The 18,528-nt window shown below is 47.0% G+C and overlaps 1 protein-coding gene across 3 annotated transcripts; it reads left to right on the top strand.

Moving 5' to 3' along the window:
* Nucleotides 1-513: 513 nt before the first annotated feature.
* PEX5 (peroxisomal biogenesis factor 5) lies at nt 514-10,482 on the top strand. Of its 3 annotated transcripts, none has more exons than XM_075712423.1 (15): nt 514-663; nt 1,181-1,216; nt 1,394-1,526; nt 2,194-2,328; nt 3,432-3,537; nt 4,743-4,833; nt 5,155-5,271; nt 5,650-5,742; nt 5,919-6,038; nt 6,608-6,742; nt 8,806-8,876; nt 9,046-9,261; nt 9,401-9,566; nt 9,724-9,881; nt 10,250-10,482. In XM_075712423.1, the coding sequence occupies exons 1-15, from the start codon at nt 514-516 to the stop codon at nt 10,449-10,451; spliced, it is 1,929 nt and encodes a 642-aa protein (XP_075568538.1). In that variant the 3' UTR covers nt 10,452-10,482. The 3 variants fall into 3 exon arrangements, with proteins under 3 accessions (XP_075568538.1, XP_009476807.2, XP_009476809.2); XM_009478532.2 differs by having other exon boundaries at nt 6,599-6,742; XM_009478534.2 differs by lacking the exon at nt 5,155-5,271 and having other exon boundaries at nt 6,599-6,742.
* The last annotated feature ends 8,046 nt before the right edge of the window (nt 10,483-18,528 follow it).

Raw genomic sequence — 18,528 nt, 5'->3', positions numbered from 1 at the left:
GGGGGAGCCCCGCCACCCCCTCCCGTCCCCTCCGCCCGCGCCGGGCGGGGAGCGCTGCGCCGCGCCGCGCCGGGCCGGGGTGGGGGTCCCGCCGCCCGGGCGGCTGGCCGGAGGGGCGGGCGGGGGCGCGGGGCCCGTTAGGGAGGCCGCGGCCTTGCTGTCCTGGCGAGCGGGGGTCCTCTCCCGGGCCGGCCCAGCGGCGGGCGGGGGCTGGGGCAGGGCGGAGGGAGCCGGGGCGGGGGGTCCCGCTCCCCGGGGCGGCCATGGCAGCTGTGCCCGCCTGGGCTGCGCTCGGCCGCGCTGGGAGCCGGCGGGGGAGCTGGCGCCGTGGCGGCATGCCTCTGAGCCTGGGCCCGCAGGGGAGGGGGGGCTGGCGGGTAGCGGCTGGGTCGGGGCCCGGCGCCCCCGGCAGCCGGTCGCTCCGCCTGGCGTTCACCCGGTGACTGTGCCGCCCCGGGGCCAGGTGCAGGCCCGGTGGGGTTTGGCGCCGACCCTCCCTGCCTGCCTGGCGCCATGGCCATGAGGGAGCTGGTGGAACCGGAGTGCGGGGGCTCCAACCCCCTCATGAAGCTGGCCGGCCACTTCACCCAGGACAAAGCCTTGCGGCAGGAAGGACTTCAGGGCCCGCTGGCCTGGCCCCCCGGGGCTCCCGGAGCTGCAGCCGTGAGTGTTGCCGGTCGCTCCGCTTGCTGAGCTGGGGCTGGATGTGGGGCCTGCCCGCGACTGGGTCAGTCAGCACGGGATAGGGGTGTGCTGGCTGAAGGGGTGTCTGGGGTGGGCAGTACGGGGGGACTGTTGGTGCAGATATGCGCAGCGTTGCTTTTTTTTTCTGGGGAAAGAGGCCGCGGGGTCGTCCGATTTGTCCTGCAGGGTTGTGGGGTGAGGGCCTGTTTGTGGAAGCTGCGTTTATGGGCACTCGGAGGATGCTGGTTGCTGTGGTGAGCTGTATGCCTTACTGTCGTGGGCCCTAACACAGAAAGCGGTGGGAGGAGGGTTAAGCAGTATTGCTCAAGGTATTCCTGCTCCTTTAGCTTCCACATAAGCAGGCAGCTAATGCAAGAAAATGCTGGCAGCCTAAGCTCAAGGAAGAGGAGGACGTAAACTAATGGGGTCACAGGGTGTGTGTGGAGAGGGGTATGGGGTCAAAGCTGTTGGGTTAATTGCCCACTATTCCCTGTAGGTATCCAAACCACTGGGAGTGGCTACCGAAGATGAGGTGAGAACAGATTGATGCATCTCCTTACCGCTTTTCTCATCAACACTGTTTGCTATTTTTCCCCTTAACTTGATATTAATCTTTCTTCCTGACAAGCCCATTTCTTTCTCTCATGCTCCATGGCTCTGCCTGTTCATCTTCTATGCTATGTTTGTAATCCATCTCTGTCTTTGGCAGCTGGTTGGAGAGTTTCTGCATGAGCAGAATGCCCCTTTACTGTCCCGTGCACCCCAGACCTTTAAGATGGATGACCTGTTGGCTGAGATGCAAGAGATTGAACAGTCAAGCTTCCGACAGGCCCCGCAGCGAGGTGAGGGGAGCTAGAGTAGGTGGAGAGCTGGAGAAGATCTTGGTGTTATGCAGGGTGGTTCCCATGTATTCAGCACTTGTGAGATTGTATCTGGAGTACTGTTTCCAGATTTGGGCTTCCCAGTATACTGACATAGTGGAAGAAGTCCAGCAGAGATCAGTAAGGTGTTCAGGGACTGGAATACATGGTGTAAGAGGAAAGGCTGAGGGAACTGGGTTTGTTCAGCCTGGGGAAGAGGAGTCTAAGGGGCAGGGGGGCTGGAGGGTGGACTATCTAGTTGCTCTCTTCAGCAGCCATGGCCAGGATCTTCACAGCGATACACAGCAAAAGGACAAGGGGAGCTGACTAGGTGGAAGGAAACATTTCTTCCCTTGGAGGATAGTTCAATACTGGAACAGGTGCCTGGGAAGGTTGGGGAATTGCCAGCCTTGGACAAGTTCAGAAGTTGCCTGAGGAATGCCCTGAGCAACCTAATCTCTAGCTTTAGTGTTAATCTGCTGTGAGAACACTAGCAACCTCCAGAGATTCCTTTCAAGTGAAATCTTTCTGTGATTTTATTCTAATGAAGAGAATGGGAAAGATCAGAGATGATGAGGGCTAGCCTGGAACACTTAAATGATGCCTTTGAGTCCTCCAGTCCTTACTTCTGGTTTTTTTTTTCTTGTAGCTCCAGGTGTAGCAGCCCTGGCACTGTCTGAAAACTGGACCCAGGAATTCTTGGCTGCAGCAGATAGTGCTGGTGATGTTTCTTCAGATTACAATGAGGCTGACTGGTCACAGGAGTTCATTGCTGAAGTTACAGGTGAAGGGGTCCCTTTTGGAATTACTGTCAAGATGTTGCCCAGTCGCATGTCTGTGTATAGTGGAGAGTTACTGAATGTGAAATTGGAGTAATGCTTTGGGCCCAGCAGTCAGTGTTTACTGTATCGGCTTTAATGGCAGGGGGATGGGCGTGGGAAAGCTGCTTTGCAATGGCTTAGCCAAATTGTTTTTATTCAGGTGTAAGGGTCTTTTGTTATTAGCTTAGCTTGGAGAACTTAGCAGAAGCAGGCTATTCAAAATTATTATAAAAATTATTATGATTCAACTGATGCAAATTCTGGAGATGGTCTGGTACTGAGTCTTGCTTACATACTCTCTAATTCCCTCTCTTAAGGCTAAATTTGCCTTTGGTACAAAGGTAAATATTATTTGGCCAAAGCACACTAAACACTTTTTGTCAGTTTCATGGAGGTGGAGGGATGTTGCACCTTGGAAATGTGCAAAGTGAATGTTTCTGGCCCAAAGGTTAAGCTTTCTGTTTCAAGCAAGCCAGTACTTTATCTGAAAAGTTATCCTGCCTGGTGTATCGACCTGGGGCAGGAATAGGGTCCTGTTACCATCCATGACCTAATCTGGAAGTTATGCGTAAGATTTAAATAGATGCTGTTCTCTTCAGGAGTGGCCACCTTAGAAAGCCAGGTAGTCCCATTCTTTGACCTTCACTCTTTATACTTCTGTGAATATAAATCAGCATTTACAAAGGTCTTTGAGACAGTTCTGATGAAAACCTAGTGTTTTGTAGGCTGTGCTCTTGACAGAGACTTGTAATGCATCACTAGTTTTCTTGACCTGCATAGTATACCATATGGAGCAGACGAATAAGTTGTGAAATTAAAGTAGAAAATCGTAAGGTTATTGGCACCACAGTGGCATCTGTATTAGTACACTGTCTGAACCTAAGGCTTCATTTTCAGATTGGAAAAAACAAAGTTAGAAACAAGCGTAAACAATCTTTCTTTGAAGAGGTCTTCTCTGTCTGTTAGCTAACTGCGTGTTAAGTGGAGAGAGCAAAATCTGAAGTTAATCTGAGTGATGGTCTTCCTGTCTTACTCTTGTCCCCATTTTTCCTGATGTCCTATGCAGATCCGCTGTCTGTGTCTCCTGCCAAGTGGGCAGAAGAATACCTAGAGCAGTCAGAGGAGAAACTGTGGCTTGGGGAATCTGAAGACCAGGCTTTGGCAGATAAATGGTGAGTCTGTCTTCTCAAGACTAGCTATTGTTGCTAGGCACTTGGGTGGGTGAAGTCTGGATAGGTGATAGAAATCTGCTATGGCCTGAATGCTTTTGAGTCATTTAACCTAGATCGATGTTCTCGGGCCTTTAGTTTCAGAGAAAGGAGGAAACAATGCTTGGAGCTGAAGTTTTTAAGAGATCCTAGCTTTTCTATTTTCTAGTTCCAGGAAGATGTTGTGATCATGTAGGCTAACTTAATCTCATGCTTAATGCAAAGCTCCTTAAAGTGATTTCAGGAACTCCTAATCAAGTGGAACTTTTTTCCACAACAGATGCTTTTTTTTTTTTTTAGATTTAAAGATCTCAAGTACTAGACTCTACTGGTTGTAAACTTTCATCACTTTATTCTCCCTATCTGACAAACCACATCCAGCCTTTCCTCTGCATATTTCTAGATTCAGCCTTCCAGACATTATTTTCTTGTGTTCTTGTGTGGTAGATTAAAGAACAGTCTACTACTACGGATCTTCTCTATATAGGTACCTGTTGGCTACAGTCAAGTTTTTCAATTAAAGAAGCAAAATGCAAGCAAGCAATTTGGGCTTCTTAGATCTTTGCCTAAAAGAGATTTTGCATATTTGGATTCTTCTTGCTCCTGGCTCTTGCATTTTCTGATACCTTTCTGCAAATACGGACATTCCTGAGTTATTGCTGCCAGTTCCAGAGACTTCACCAAGACTGAATGTAGTGGCAACACCTGGAACTGGTCCTCTCCTGCTGTAAGCCAGACAACATACTGAGTTGTGTGCTTGCTATAAGCCTTCAATTCTCTGCGGAGTTGATGCTTTTCCAAGACACTGTTCCTCTTCCATGAGCGTGACCTACTTTCTTTGTTCCTAGATATATGACCTTATTTTGCTAAAATTTGCAATGTCTGGTAGCACGTGAGCTTGCCAAGGAATCCAGACTGTTCTGCAGAACTGTGCTGTCACTGTAATTGTTTAATTCTGCTACTGTTTGTGTCCATCAACCTAGTAGTAGTTTTGAGTTTTTACAGATGGATAAAGGTACCGAGTCACTTAGGAGAACCCCAGAGTCTTTGAGGAGGGCTTGTATCCCTCAATACTGTTGTCTGGCCCATTGTGTAGACCGTTAGTGAGAGAGTCCACTGTTGCCTGATATCAGACTATCTCTTTCCCTTTTGCTTGCCTCTGAACACAGGTATGAGGAATATCAACCTGAGGATAATCTTAAGAAAACCGTTAGTGATTTCCTCTCTAAAGTGGATGATCCAAAACTCAAGAATTCTGAGGTAAGAAATTCCCTGACTGGGGCTGACAGATACCTGCTGTGAATAAGGGCTGTGGGGAATTGAGAAGGGGGAAGACAGTAAAGGAAGACAGCCTCCTGCTGTCCCGTGTTCCCATTTCTTCCTTGATTCCTAGAAGTTGAACCCTGCAATCCACTCTGGATATTACCCATCGCTACCACATGACTCTGAAGTCCTGTCCTCCCCACCTTTTTGGGCCCTTTGCAGACAGAGGTCCTCTTAGTGAAGGAGGGGGGCATGGGCAGAGGGCTTGTTGGCAAAACGTCTGCCGAGCTCCACCCTTCTTTCATTTCTCTGCCACAGTTCCTAAAGTTTGTCCGCCAGATCGGAGATGGGAGGGTATCGATCGAAGCTAATCAGGTGACCCACAGAGACCAAGATCAGGCAGAGCAATGGGCAGCTGAGTTTATACAGCAGCAGGTAGGAGCCCCAGCCCTATGTGCTCTGAAGGAGGAAAACTTTTTGCCACAGTGCACGGTCTGGGAGCGAGGGAGAATGGCAAGTCCAACTCTCAGCAATACTCTATTGATGACTAGGCTGGGGGAGGCGAGGGAGGGGCTGTTGGGCTCTTCTTAGCAGAGTCTAGCCAGAAGCTGGGAAGGTATTTGTGAGTTTTCTCATCTCTCGTAGCACCTGTGAGGAAGGGGATATCCAAATGAACTCTTTTTTACTTTACAGGCCATCAGTTCTTGCTGATGGGGAGGAGGAGTCATCACAGACCCTCCTGCTGTTTTGGGATGTGCCCTGAGGTTGCCAAATTTTAAAAAGAAAGGTGTGTTTCTGTTTCTAAACTCCCAGGGGCCATCCGATGCCTGGGTGGATCAATTTGCACGATCTGGGAACATGTCAACTCTTGATACGGAATTTGAGCAGGCAAAGACTGCTGTGGAGGTAAAGCTGACCGAGGAGGAGGGCTGGGGTACCAAGTGGGAGCCCATGGTAGGGTTACCTCTCTCCCTTGCATGCTGTGAGGAGGGCTAGAAACGTTTAAGAGGGTGTTCTCTGGGGTGTATATAGAGCTCAGTTTATGGCTGAGGTACTCTAGTCACATTCTGTTCTCCCTTCAGTCAGATGTGGACTTCTGGGACAAACTCCAGGCAGAATGGGAGGAGATGGCCAAGAGAGATGCAGAGGCTCACCCTTGGCTCTCTGATTATGAAGACCTCAGTTCCTCATCATATGACAAGGTAATAGAGAACAGGGTCTCTCAGCCCTAGCACTGTGATGGACTGCCTTGAGGAGACTGGCAGTATGTCTACCTTGCAGGTGAGCTCCACAGACCCCAAATGCTGCTAGGATTCCTTCTCGCACTGATCTTTTGCTGTCACTTGCACCCTCATCCCAGATCAGCTAGGGGTTAAACAAATATTGTTTTCACTTGTGCTTGTCTGCAAATTCTGTCTAGTTCTTGTCCAACACCAAATACCAGTTAATGCTGGGATTCTTTGCAATGAGTGCAAGTGTTGTTGCCCACTCCCCCTCCAGGCTGATAGGACCCACACCAGATGTTTGGTCTCTGTTGCAACTTATTCCAGGTCTGGTTTGGGGGAATCTTTCAGCACAGAGCAGGCAGGAAGAAGAGCCATTGTTCTCTGATCTGCTACAAACTAGCAGAGAGGACAAAGTGCTGGCTGGTCTGCAGTTTGAGTGTTTCTGATGCAGCAAGACTAGACTGTGCTGTACTGTAGAGAGTGCTTTTCTCCCTAAGCCTCTCCTAGTATTAACCCCTGTCTGTCTTCCCTGCTAGGGTTACCAGTTTGAGGAAGATAATCCCATGAGAGATCACCCAGATGCATTTGAAGAGGGGCGGAAGCGCTTGGAGGAAGGTGACCTCCCCAATGCTGTCTTGCTCTTTGAGGCTGCAGTGCAACAGAAGCCAGATCATATGGAGGTGAGTGAGAGCAGAGATAACAGGCCTTGGCCAGGTGTCCTGCTACTTGGATCCTTCCCTTGTTGAGGTGTCAGGGTGTGTGGAGAAAACTCACTTCACTGTTAGGAGCTGTGCAGGGTGTATGAAAACATCTCCTTTTTTCTTTTTTTTTTTTTTTTTTTTTTCTTTGTGGCTCTGGGTACGTAGCTGATGTATGTGAATCCCCAGGAGGGCTGTGGGCAAGGAGGTTTATGACTAAGGTCAGTTACAAAAAGCGCAAAGACTCAGGCCCAGAGCTGTGTAAAATCTTCGGAGCATATGAGACTGCATGAAGCCAAGCCAAGGAGTTCTCCTCTCTTAAGTTGCTTCTGTGGAAGTCTTTGTTGGCATTGCAAGTTTGGAGGTGCTTATGGCAGATAACTGCTTTCAATATCTGTATTAAAGACTAATTCTGAGCAGCTTGTTAGACTAGGGATCCTGGTTAGGTCTTCCATCTGGATGCCAGAAGAACCCCAAAAGGGTTGAGAGAGATGGCTTGGGTGTCTTCGCAATCTTCACTTGAAGCTGTGGGCCAGAGAATTATTTTTATACTGAAGACAAGTTTTCAGCTCTTAATTCAGTGAATACTTATTTCCATAAAGCACTTCAGCTTCTGCAGGATGGATTGAGAAATGGAATAGTCTGTGTGCCTTTTTCCAGAGGCAGAGGATGTGGATATTCTCAGGAGGAAGAGGAAGAATGCAAATACACCCATGTTTTCTGTTTCTGGAGTGCCTGCCAGCCAGTTCTCGGTTTCTGGGAATACAGGCATCTAACTTTCTAGGGTACTGGGAGTAGGTGAAAAGCAGTGGTTTTGGAGATCTACTTTAGCTTTAAAGTAGTCAAAAGGTGTTGCTAATATTCCTTTAGAATCAGCACTCTTCTCATAGGCTGTGTGGGCTGCAGGCTGAGCATAATGGAGAAATAGTTGAAACCGTAGGGGAAGAAATCTTGGGCCAGTTCTGGCTAGCTGTATTGAAAACATGCTGAATTCTTCTCCTGTGACTCTGCAGAAAGTACAGAATTCAAGACTTCACAAATGGTACAGTGATCAAATAGACTTGAACAATTGTTCTCAAGGAAATGTCATGGTTGCTTTGGTCCAAATCACAACTTTATCTTGAATCTCAGCTCTTCTGCCTGCAGAACACTATGCAGTTATCACTGGTCAGCTCTTCTTGAGTTGCAGCTAGCTATATGGTGATGCATTAGAGATTTGAGACAATAGATTGCCTCTTGCTTGTGGTGGCTTGTGCAGTGTGTCTGGGTCTTTGCTAATGAAATTATTTCCTTCCTTGAGACAGTGGATACTGCATTTTGTGACTTACATTCAAAAAGCGAGTACTTCATGCTGACAATCCCACCAACTATCTAGCCTGTTTTTGAGCAAGGGGTGTGGTTATCAACTTAAAGTGAACAGGTACTTTGGAATTAGTGCCTTAATTAAGTATTCCCTATGTCAGCAGCCTGGAAATAGAAATGGTTTTCATGTACTTGTGTCACGATGATTGAAGATTCAGTAAAATAACAGTGTTTCTACTTTCAGGTCTGACAGTCAATTCCCCAAGATTATCACTTGCTAGTGGACCACTGCACAAGTATATACAGCTGCCTATCTTGGGGTTCTCCTTATTATTAGCACTGCTGCTATGCCATTTTGTTCTTAGGAAATAAGAGATATGCTTTTCCCTCCTTCCTCTGCAGTTTGACCACAGTTAGAAGTTAAAAGTGGAGATTTTGTGACCTAAAAGTGTAAAACTTCCAACTTCCTTGCTTTATGATAGATCTCCGGGTAGACATTCACTTCTTTTCACTTTAACAATGCCAGTTTTATTGGTCCTGCGGACCTGTGTGCCATAAAGTCTGTATGTCCTTCTAGAGAAAATTATTTCTGTGGCTAATGTGTATACTTGCATATATTTGGTCTCACTCTAAAAATGTGTAAAATAATATGGTGGATTTAATCTCTGTGTCTGTGGTTTATCAGCTGATCTTTTTCTTTGGATGTGAAGAAGTCTGACTTTGTGCATCTTTATCTTCTCCAGGCCTGGCAATATCTGGGAACCACCCAAGCAGAGAATGAACAGGAGCTTTTGGCTATCAGTGCCCTCAGACAGTGAGTGTTGCAGAAGAGCTGCTGAGCATGGCTCCTTGTCTAGTGCATAGTGCCACAAGGGCCATATGGCTAGCATGGTGTGCTCTGTCTTGATTGTGTTACCTCCTGTATCTGGGTGTCTCCCAGACTGGTTTAATACTGTATTCACTTTTCTTTCTTTGACCTGCAGGTGCTTGGAACTGCAGCCTGGGAACCTCACAGCACTTATGGCTTTAGCGGTCAGCTTTACCAATGAGTCCTTGCAGAAGCAGGCATGTGAGACCCTGCGGGACTGGCTACGCCATAAACCGGACTATGCCCACCTGTTGGAGAAGGAACCGGAGGAGAGTGGCTCAGGGACAAACCTGGGGCCTTCCAAGCGTGTCCTCGGTTCCCTGCTGTCTGAGTGAGTTAGGGTTACAAATTTCAGCCTGCAGCTGAAAGGCCTCTTGGAGGGTTGGGACTGGTCCAGGCAGGAGCAGAGGGAGCAGCCCAAGGCCAGCTCTCTCCACAGTACACCAATATCTTGTTCTGTGCTTTTCCAGCTCGCTGTTCGTGGAGGTGAAAGAGTTGTTCTTAGCAGCTGTGCGCAGCAACCCCTCAACTGTGGATCCTGATGTTCAGTGTGGCCTGGGTGTCCTTTTCAACCTTAGTGGCGAGTATGAGAAGGCTGTGGATTGCTTCAGTGCTGCACTCAGTGTGCGCCCCAATGTAAGAAAGGGCAGACTGGATGCTGGAGGTACCTGGAGGTTTATGGGTGAGGGTTTGGGGTGGAGGAGTAAGACAGACACATGGGGAAGGGGGGGTTGGCTTGGAGCTTAAAAAGGTCCAGTTTATCTCAGCCCCTTCTCTCTACCTCCTCCTTCAGGACCATCTTCTATGGAACAAGCTTGGTGCCACCCTGGCCAATGGGAATCGGAGTGAGGAAGCTGTGGCTGCGTATCGTCGGGCACTGGAGCTCCAGCCGGGATACATCCGCTCTCGCTACAACTTGGGCATCAGTTGCATCAACTTAGGCGCCCACCGGTGAGCATAGGATGGGCAGATCTGCTGTGACCCATGCGTGTGCATGTGTTTGTGAGAGAGAGACGGCGATAGGTTCCTAGGGCAGTGCCACACTGCCTGCAGCCTTCCCTTGGCATAGGAGAGCAGAGCGAGTGTATGGACTCTGCCCTGAGAACAAAGTATCATGTAGATGCAGTTGGAGTTGGGGCCATCTGGACTTCAGTTTCTGTTAAGAGGGAAAAGGGGGATCTCTGATGGTTCTGGAATGGGGCAGGATCTGGTGAAGAGGAGGAAGGTGTTTTGGAGGGGAAATACTTCAGAAGCAAGTGGGGGAGGGAGTATGAGATGTACCATCTCCAGTAAGCATGTGTATGTTCTCATGTTGACAGTGAGGCTGTGGAGCACTTCTTAGAGGCTTTGCACATGCAGCAGAAGAGCCGAGGTCCGCGGGGGCAGCAAGGCGCTATGTCTGACAACATCTGGAGCACCCTCCGCATGGCCCTCTCCATGCTGGGGCAGAGTGACCTGTATGGGGCAGCTGATGCCCGTGATCTTCCCACCCTGCTTCAGGCATTTGGCCTCCAGCAGTGACTCTGGGATGGGCTCCCCTGTGAGTGCAGGGTTGGCCCAGCCCAGCAGTGACCTTCCTTAGAGAGAAAACGTTCACTAGGGTTCACACATATCTTTGCTCTGGTAGGGCAGATCATTGGCAACTGTTTTTTCAAGGACCTCCCGCTGAAGCGTGTAACTTCCCCTACCTGTCTGTTGTGGCCTGAGCATGTCTGAGCGGTTCATGTTATCACCTCCATGACTTACTGACACTCTGCTGGTAGGCAGATGATCAAAGTTGGGAAGACAGCAACATCCAGCCCTCTTGCCAGACTGCATTTGCAGTAATGCCCAGCTTGACTATGACACCTTACGCTAGCTATCCTGCAGAGACTACCTGCTGGATGTGTCTCAAGTGCAGGTTGCTTTGGTGGTGTGGGATTGCCATTTGGTGAAAAGCTGAAAAATTCTGGGTGTTGAGCATACTTCCCCCATGTATGTGCTTGCATGTCTGTATATGTGGGTTTCTAGGGAAAGCTGGGGGCAGCAGTCCCCTTTTCTGGGTACTGGTAACTTCATGGTACAGCTAGATGCTAGTTTCTCTGTGTCTCTTCATGAACCTTTTAAGAGCAGAGTATTGTACTTATGCTAGGGACACAGGTGGAGGCCTGTAGCCTATCAGGGTAAGAGGAGATCCCAGAGTTTAGACCTGAGGGAATGTGATAGGAATAAAAGTCTAAAACATAACCTCCCTCCCAGAATATGATGGGGAAAGGGTCAAGTCTTAATTTTCACTTGATCATCTGTCATCATCTTCCTTTGTGCAGAAGTTCCCCATCTTGTGTGTAACTGAATCTTGTTAATTATAAATATCTGTATATGATTCTATTGGGGAAAATGTTTTTTAATTGTAAAGTATTTTGTATAATAAAGGGGGGGAAATTAAAACTGCCAAAATGACATTTTTCTCTGTGCCTCTGTTGGAACTGCATGCAGTGGGTAGTATAGATCTTGGGGGTTATAAACCCACTGGTTTTCAAAAGATAGGTAGAGTCTCTCTCAGTTTCTGTCTCCCCTTTTGACCTAGGTTTTGTTTTATTGATAGCTCATATGCAAATGAAGTTTAAAGGACCTCATTTTGGTGTAGCCTCAGGCTTCAGTTCTGTGAGCCAGCAGAAGACCTTCCCCGTGCCAAAAGCTCACTCTTTTTCCTTGCTTAGGTTTAGGGGTCAGCGAAGCGCTTTTTTTCATTTTCTTGCCATCTGCAAGTGAGGGAAATTGTGTTACATTTTTATCACCTCTTTGAGGAACCTGACTGCTGCAGTAGTCAAGACCAGGGGCTTAGGCAGGGAGCATTTACCCTTCCTCTTCCACCAGGCACCTGTTTCTTCATACCTCTACCTCACAGGCTTTTTTTTTTTCTCTCACTACTGTAACAATCTGGAGCAGAAAGTGTGTGCAAAGAATAGTTCTTGCTGTATGTTTTCTGGCCTCTAGCTTCCCCTGTGTATCCCATCCAGCCCTGTGGTGCCGAAACCTACATGCACTGTTCTGAAATTGCTTTAAGGCATGCAAAACAATTTGCTGCTTGTGCTGTCTAAAAGGAAGGGGAATGCTGCTTCTGCATCCTGCTCACACACACTGCTCCTGGTCAGAGATGTACCTTTTGGTTTTTACTGATCTCAGTCCTTCTGACAGATTCTTCTGTGCTCAGTGAAAGAAAACATTAGTGCCTATGCTGTTCCTCACCTACTGTCCAGGTGTTCTCCCTTCCCCAGTTCTCTGCTGTCCTTCTCACCACTGATTTCCTTTGCCTCTTTGCTGCACCACATTCCTCTCTGTTCACACTCCCATTATTGCTGCTTGGCCTTCCCTTTTTCTCATCCTAAGTGCCACTAATGCTTCTCCTCTCCTTGGCTTCCTACTTGTCTCAATTTCCCTTGCCGTTTGGTTTAATCTCTTGACTTTGTGCTTGGTGTCCTTCCCTATCACATATCCCCTCCTGTCCCTGCCACTGGAGTGGGCTGCCACCATTTGTTCTCTTTCCCTGTAAATCATTCTTACTTTCTTCCCTCCCTCTGACCTTAAATCATCTCACAGCATCTGTGCTGCCTTTGCTGAAGCCAGATCTTCACCTAGACACTAGTCCCTATTTAGTCTCCCAGGGCTGAGTGAGCTGCCTCTGTCCAGACCATGTCTAACCTTGTCCTGTTAAGAACTGTCTTTGGAAACGGAGTGTTGGTGCAGGGAACAGCAGCTGGCTGATCGTACCTGCATTCTGGTTCCAGTTCACACCTTTTGCCTGTCCTCTGCAACCCTGTCTCTGGCCACCTCTGAACCAGGCTTGCACTGGGGCTTTGTAAGTATCTTGATCCTAGTTTGTATTTCCAGCCACATCCACATCTGTTACCAAGCCCTGTTGTACAGCAGGGGTGGGTAGCAGGTACTGAGTATTTTACATTTACAGAAAGGTAAGGCAGTGAGGGATGTTTGGAGGTTCCTAATCCAATCCCCTACTCACAGCAGGCCTCACTTGAATGCTAGATCAGGTAGCTGAGGGCCTTGTAAATGATCGTACTCTCCAGTTTTTGTACTTTCTGTACTTTCTTCTCTTGTACTTTCCCCCAGTGTATAAAAGAGTGGCAGGGCTTATCACCACTAAAAGCATGTGAGGGATCCCAGCAGGGCCCTTTGTTCTTTACCAAATCACAGGACACAAACTAGATCTTTCATAGGGCACTGGGCGTGTGGTCAAAGGGGATGGTTCAGTACACGTTCTTCCACCCACGCTTCTTGCTATGTTTCCACTGTATTTCTTCCTTTTTTATTTGTTTTATTTATTTGCTGCTTAAGGCCCCAAGAAGTCTTAGAATCTCTTGTCTCTTAGTGTTGGCCTTGCTCAACACCTAGCTGGGAGGTACCAGCAAATGAAAATTTGTGCTTTGGGATCCTTACACTTCAAGCCACAGCGCTCGTCATTAGCTTCCATACTTGTCAAGAAGGTGGGTGTGCTGCCATTGTATACTCTGCTTTACCACTACAGTTTCCTCATCTTGAGCTGCTGAGCCTTGCTACGATCCTGGGTTTTCCTGAGTTACAAGGCCCTGATCTCTTGTTTTGGGTCCCAGGCTCCTACCTCTTTCGCCTGTGTGTGCTGAAGTCTTTCCAGTCTGGAAGGGGCTCAGAGCAATCCTTCTCTAGGGGAATGCTCTAGGGGTGGTGACCTGAAGTGGGTGTTCATGGAAAGAATGTAAGGGCAAGCATATAGTGGGTACTCTAATGTTCTCCAGGAATCTGCTGCTTTAAAGATTGCTTGACCCAGAAGCTTCATCAGTATGTTTGCTTAACAGCATTTGATGAATTTATTCTCTGCCTGTGTCTTGCTGATTTTTAAACTGGGTGGTGCTTTTGGTCTCTACAATGTCTTGTAGATGCACAGAAGAATTGTGTTTCGATATCCAAACTATTTTCTTTTGTTTTAAGCGTGCTACTTCTTCCTTTGTGGTTTCCTACTTCTGGTACTGTTAGCCATAGCAAATAATACGGTTCTAGGGGGAGCCCTTTCCCTACCTCTGTACCCCATGCTTCTGTATCTTTTCTACTGTGACTCTATTATTGCCACTATTTCCTTCATGCCCTAAGCCTGCTTTGGGGCCCTAACCACAAACACCATGCCTCTTTCTCCTCCTCTGAGTCAGTCCCTGATGCTCAGAAATCTTTTGGCAGGCAAGTCTGCTACTGAGGAAGGACTGAAAGCAGCACAGCAGCTCTCCCAACTGCAGCAGCAAAGGAGCAACAGAGACAGGCCAGCAAGACAGACCCCTTTGTCAGAGCAAACTCTGGCAGCTTCTTCATGTGGTAGTCCCTTGCTCATGTAAGCATGTGTTTCCTTGCTCCCACAAAAGATAAGAAGCCTATTGCCAGTTGCCACTATGGTTAATATGGCAAAGCATTGTCTGGTATTTTCTGATGCTTTTGGATGCCTGATTTGAGACACGTGAAACCTTAAAACTCTGTAACTGTCCATGACTTTAGGAAGAGTTGTAGGTGCAGAGATCCCCTGAAAATCTTGATGCCAGATGGGTAGGTTTTTTTGAAACTTTTCAATTTCTCTGTTGCATTTGTTAAGCAGAAGTGACACCTAGTGTTGAGTCGAGGGCAGGTCAGTGTCTGTCACACTTGATTGGCCTAGGCCACTAAAGGGTTTAGGAGCACAACCTGCTAATAAAAAATGAGGAACAAAATGCTGGATGCATTTTCTGAACGTGCAACTTTGTGAGCTGGAGAGGCTTTCCCAGCCAAATGTGGTGCTGTGAAGCTTGGACATTTTGAGGGTCTGTGGTGCTGCCTTTTTTTGTTTGGTTGGTTGGTTTTTTCCTTCCTTGGTACTAAGCATCTAATTAGTCTGGGCCTTTGTGTTTGCAGAGTCCAGCTTAGCAACCATGCTATGGAAACCCATTTGCCCATTTATTAAACACGGGGACAGAAAGCAACCCAGTTGGGTTTCTGACATTTTGAACTAAAACAATTATTCACAGACAGTCTGACGGTCTGTTGCCTCCTCCTTCATCTGGGAAGGGGAGACTTTGGGAAGGAAATAATAGTTAGAAAAGCTCTTCCCTTTCCTTTCTGGCTTCTGTGTCAAGTGGGAATTACAAGGTTTCTGTCAGTCTGTATTTGCTGTGCCTCTCTTTCCAGCACATCTTTTGTGGAGCTGACTCCCAGTGCTGTGAGTGGACACACAGCACTCATCCAGTAGGGTGCTATCATCCCTCTTTTCGTCTTTGCTGAAAAAGTGGTGGTGTTCAGTCCACTTTACTGAGCACTGGCAAATGGGGAGTGCAGCAAACAGTGGCAAAGAAAGAGAGAGGAGTTTCTGTGAGATATTCATGCTAGGCAAAAAAGGAGGCATGTTTTTTCCCTCAGGGGCTTGGCAGTGAATGCATTTATTGGTGGGTGGGTTGTTCACAGCTTGGGGTTCTGTGTTCCAGTTGTGTGTTCCTATGTTGCATTTTTTGGGGCTGTTTTGTTTAAGAAACAGAAGTCTTAGAGTGAAAAGTGTGAAAGAGGCTCCATCTTGGTGATGAAGAATTACTTTACCAGCCCTAACAACTGCTAAGAGAGTAAAAACCACCCCCACCCCTCCTCCAACCACAAAAAATGCTCCAAAACAAAGAAACCGGTGTCCTGCTGCTTTGGGGCCACAACTACCAGACAAAATAGCAGTCAGAAACTGGGGAGATGCAGTTCATGTGTGATTTTATTTAATTTTTTTAACCCCCTTACTTTAAAATAAGAAATAAAAGGAGATGAGTAATTATTGAGATACAAACTAAGGTATCCACGGTGGTGGTGAAGGGTGGGAACACAAGAAGATCTGGAGGGGGAAGGAGTTTGTTGTTAATTTGATTTTTTTCTACCATTTTACCTTTTCCAGCACTGTGAAGTGGGTGCATATGTGACATCCACAGCTTTAAGTGAAATTGTTTTATCACCCTGCAATCTAGTGGAAAATCTAGAGTCCGGCAGTGCAATGATGATGAAGCCAATCACAGATGAAATAAAAGTAAATAAATACATAAGAGTCTTGATGTATTTGGAAATTATTCTATGGGAGAACAAAAAAATAAGCTCACTATTAAGCCTTGTCAAAAAAAACCCCAAACCTAGAAAACCAGTTTTATGAAAAAGATAAAAATCTTTTAGTAATTTTTCTCCAAATCAGAATAAGTCTTCATTTGTTCAAGTGTTTTTTGCATAATGTAGTTCTGCACATTTTCAAAGAATCTGCATGTTCATCATTTGTCTTGCTTGTTCTTTTGCTTTTTGTCTGCTGAGGGCAATAGAGGAAGAGGGGTTTATCCTTTTCCTCTTTTTAGTTTTCTTCTTCTTTACACTTTTGTCACACTCTTTCTTTTTTCAGATTTTGAGATACTGCTATTTCTGTGGGAGGGGGGTCAGGGAAAGTTTGGGAAACAATTTACTGTAAGAAAAAAAAAAAACCACCCCAAACCAAACCACCCCTCCCCCAACCCATAAATATTTCCAATCTCAAACTCCTAGCCCCATCCTGTGGGATTTAGTCAGTGATTTACTTCCTTGTGCATAAAGCACCATATAAATGAGATGAGCGATACTGGAATCCATTTAGTTTTCAATCCCAGTAACACTAGGAAACATGGTCATTAGAACCAGGAGCTCATTTCTTTCTGTGAGCTTGGGACTGTTTATACAGACATCTTTTGCCAAGCTTTTGTGTCAACATGTCCCATTGTATATCACCTTTTGATTTTTCCTTGGTGTCGTGAAAACCCCACTGCCAGCTTTGGTGCTCTGCCAAGAGGATGTGGGGGACTTAGGAGTTCACTTGTTGCCTGCATCGCTCTCTAATGCAGTTGAGACACACTCAGACTCACTCTTTGTGTTGCCTTCATGGCTCATGCATTTGTCCAGAGGGCTCTTCTGAGTCTGCAGGTGCTGAGAAAGGTGGGAATTTTTAGTTTGTGATGAATTATGTCACATATATATATATAAAAAAAATTGTTTCAGAAACACAACTAAATCATTTCATGAGTAAAATATACTAGCAAGCTAAGAAGAATGAATGTTGTTCAATGGCAGCATAAATCCACCCTATTCTAGGCTGGAATTCTTCCCATTGGTGTGCTCATTCTCCCTTCTCTTACCAGATGGTGGACACCGTGGTTCAGGAGTGGAATGGGGCCTTCCCTTTTCCAGCAGCGCTGAACTGTAGGGTGAGCTCACTGCAACACATGAAACCATGCCATAAAGGTGCAATTTGGCAGTAGAGCAAAGCTTATGTCACATCTAGCTGCTGCTAGAAAGTGAGGTCCTGCTTCTCTCCTCCAAACCCCAGAATGCAAATTTCAAGGCTTCCAGCCTCTGCAGAGCAGCAAAAGAATGAACAATGTGGAAAAAATCCCACATATTTTTGTGCTAGCTTAGTTCTGTGATCTGGCACACCATGAGCTCAGGCAAGCACCAGTGAAAGAGATGCAGCACAAGGATTTGGCTGGAGCTAGTGTACAGGCTGCCTGTTTTGGCAGCGGTGAAGTCTCTCCCTTACCAGCTCCACATCTTCTCCAGTAACATCCTGCCTGACAGAGCAGGGGTCCCTAAAGCATCCTATAGCAGGGCACATTATCACAGTGACCTTGAAAGAAGCCCTGCTGGTCACAGTGCCTGTCAAGGGGGTCAGAGTGGCCACAGTACCCGTCGTGGGGGTTGATCTCTGGGTGATATTCTTAAATACTTGTTTAACCCTCAACAAGACCTGAACCGTATTCAGGAGACACAGCAGTAGGACGATGCTGGTTTGAGTATCCCAAGGATATTCAAAATTCTCAAGAGCTGTTGTAACTAGCCTAAAGGAGAAGAGGATGGTGAAGGAGCAGGGGAAAGTGTCCCCCTCAGTCTCCTCAGTAGATTGGTTCTCCGAGGAGAAGAGGTAAAAAGTGTAATTATTAACAGTTCCCGAAAAATGGAATGATGGCAGTGCTGAGTACAATCTCATGACCGATAATTTTATCATACCATAAACCAGTGTTATACAGTACAGCAAAGCAATAACTTTAATCCAGCTCCCGGAGGTGAAAAACAGCACCACAGGGAATGCATCATCATCCTACTACTACTACTACTACTACTATACAAAATAAGTAAGGCACAATGCAATTGCTCACCACCTGCTGACGGATACCCAGCCAGTTCCCGAGCAGCGATCGCAGCCTCCTGGCCAACTCCCCCCCCAGTTTATATACTGAGCATGATGTCATATAGTACAGAATACCCCTTTGGTCAGTTTGCATCAACTGTCTTGGCTGAGCCCCCTCCCAGTTTCTTGTGCACCTGGCAGGGCATGGGAAGCTGAAAAGTCTTTGACTAGTGTAAGCACTACTTAGCAACAACTAAAACATCGGTGTGTTATCAATGTTATTCTCAAACTAAATCCAAAACACAGCACTACACCAGCTACTAGGAAGACAATTAACTCCATCCCAGCTGAAACGAGGACAAACAGTGACCTTGAAAGAAGCCCTGCTGGTCAAATGTTACCCCTTGAGGTCATCATGTTTAATGACAGCCTAGAGCAGCAACT

Source organism: Pelecanus crispus, chromosome 1 (genome assembly GCF_030463565.1).
Source record: "Pelecanus crispus isolate bPelCri1 chromosome 1, bPelCri1.pri, whole genome shotgun sequence".
Taxonomy (NCBI): domain Eukaryota; kingdom Metazoa; phylum Chordata; class Aves; order Pelecaniformes; family Pelecanidae; genus Pelecanus; species Pelecanus crispus.
The sequence above is the reverse complement of the archived record's forward strand: the minus strand, read 5'-3'. Positions and strand labels throughout refer to the sequence as shown.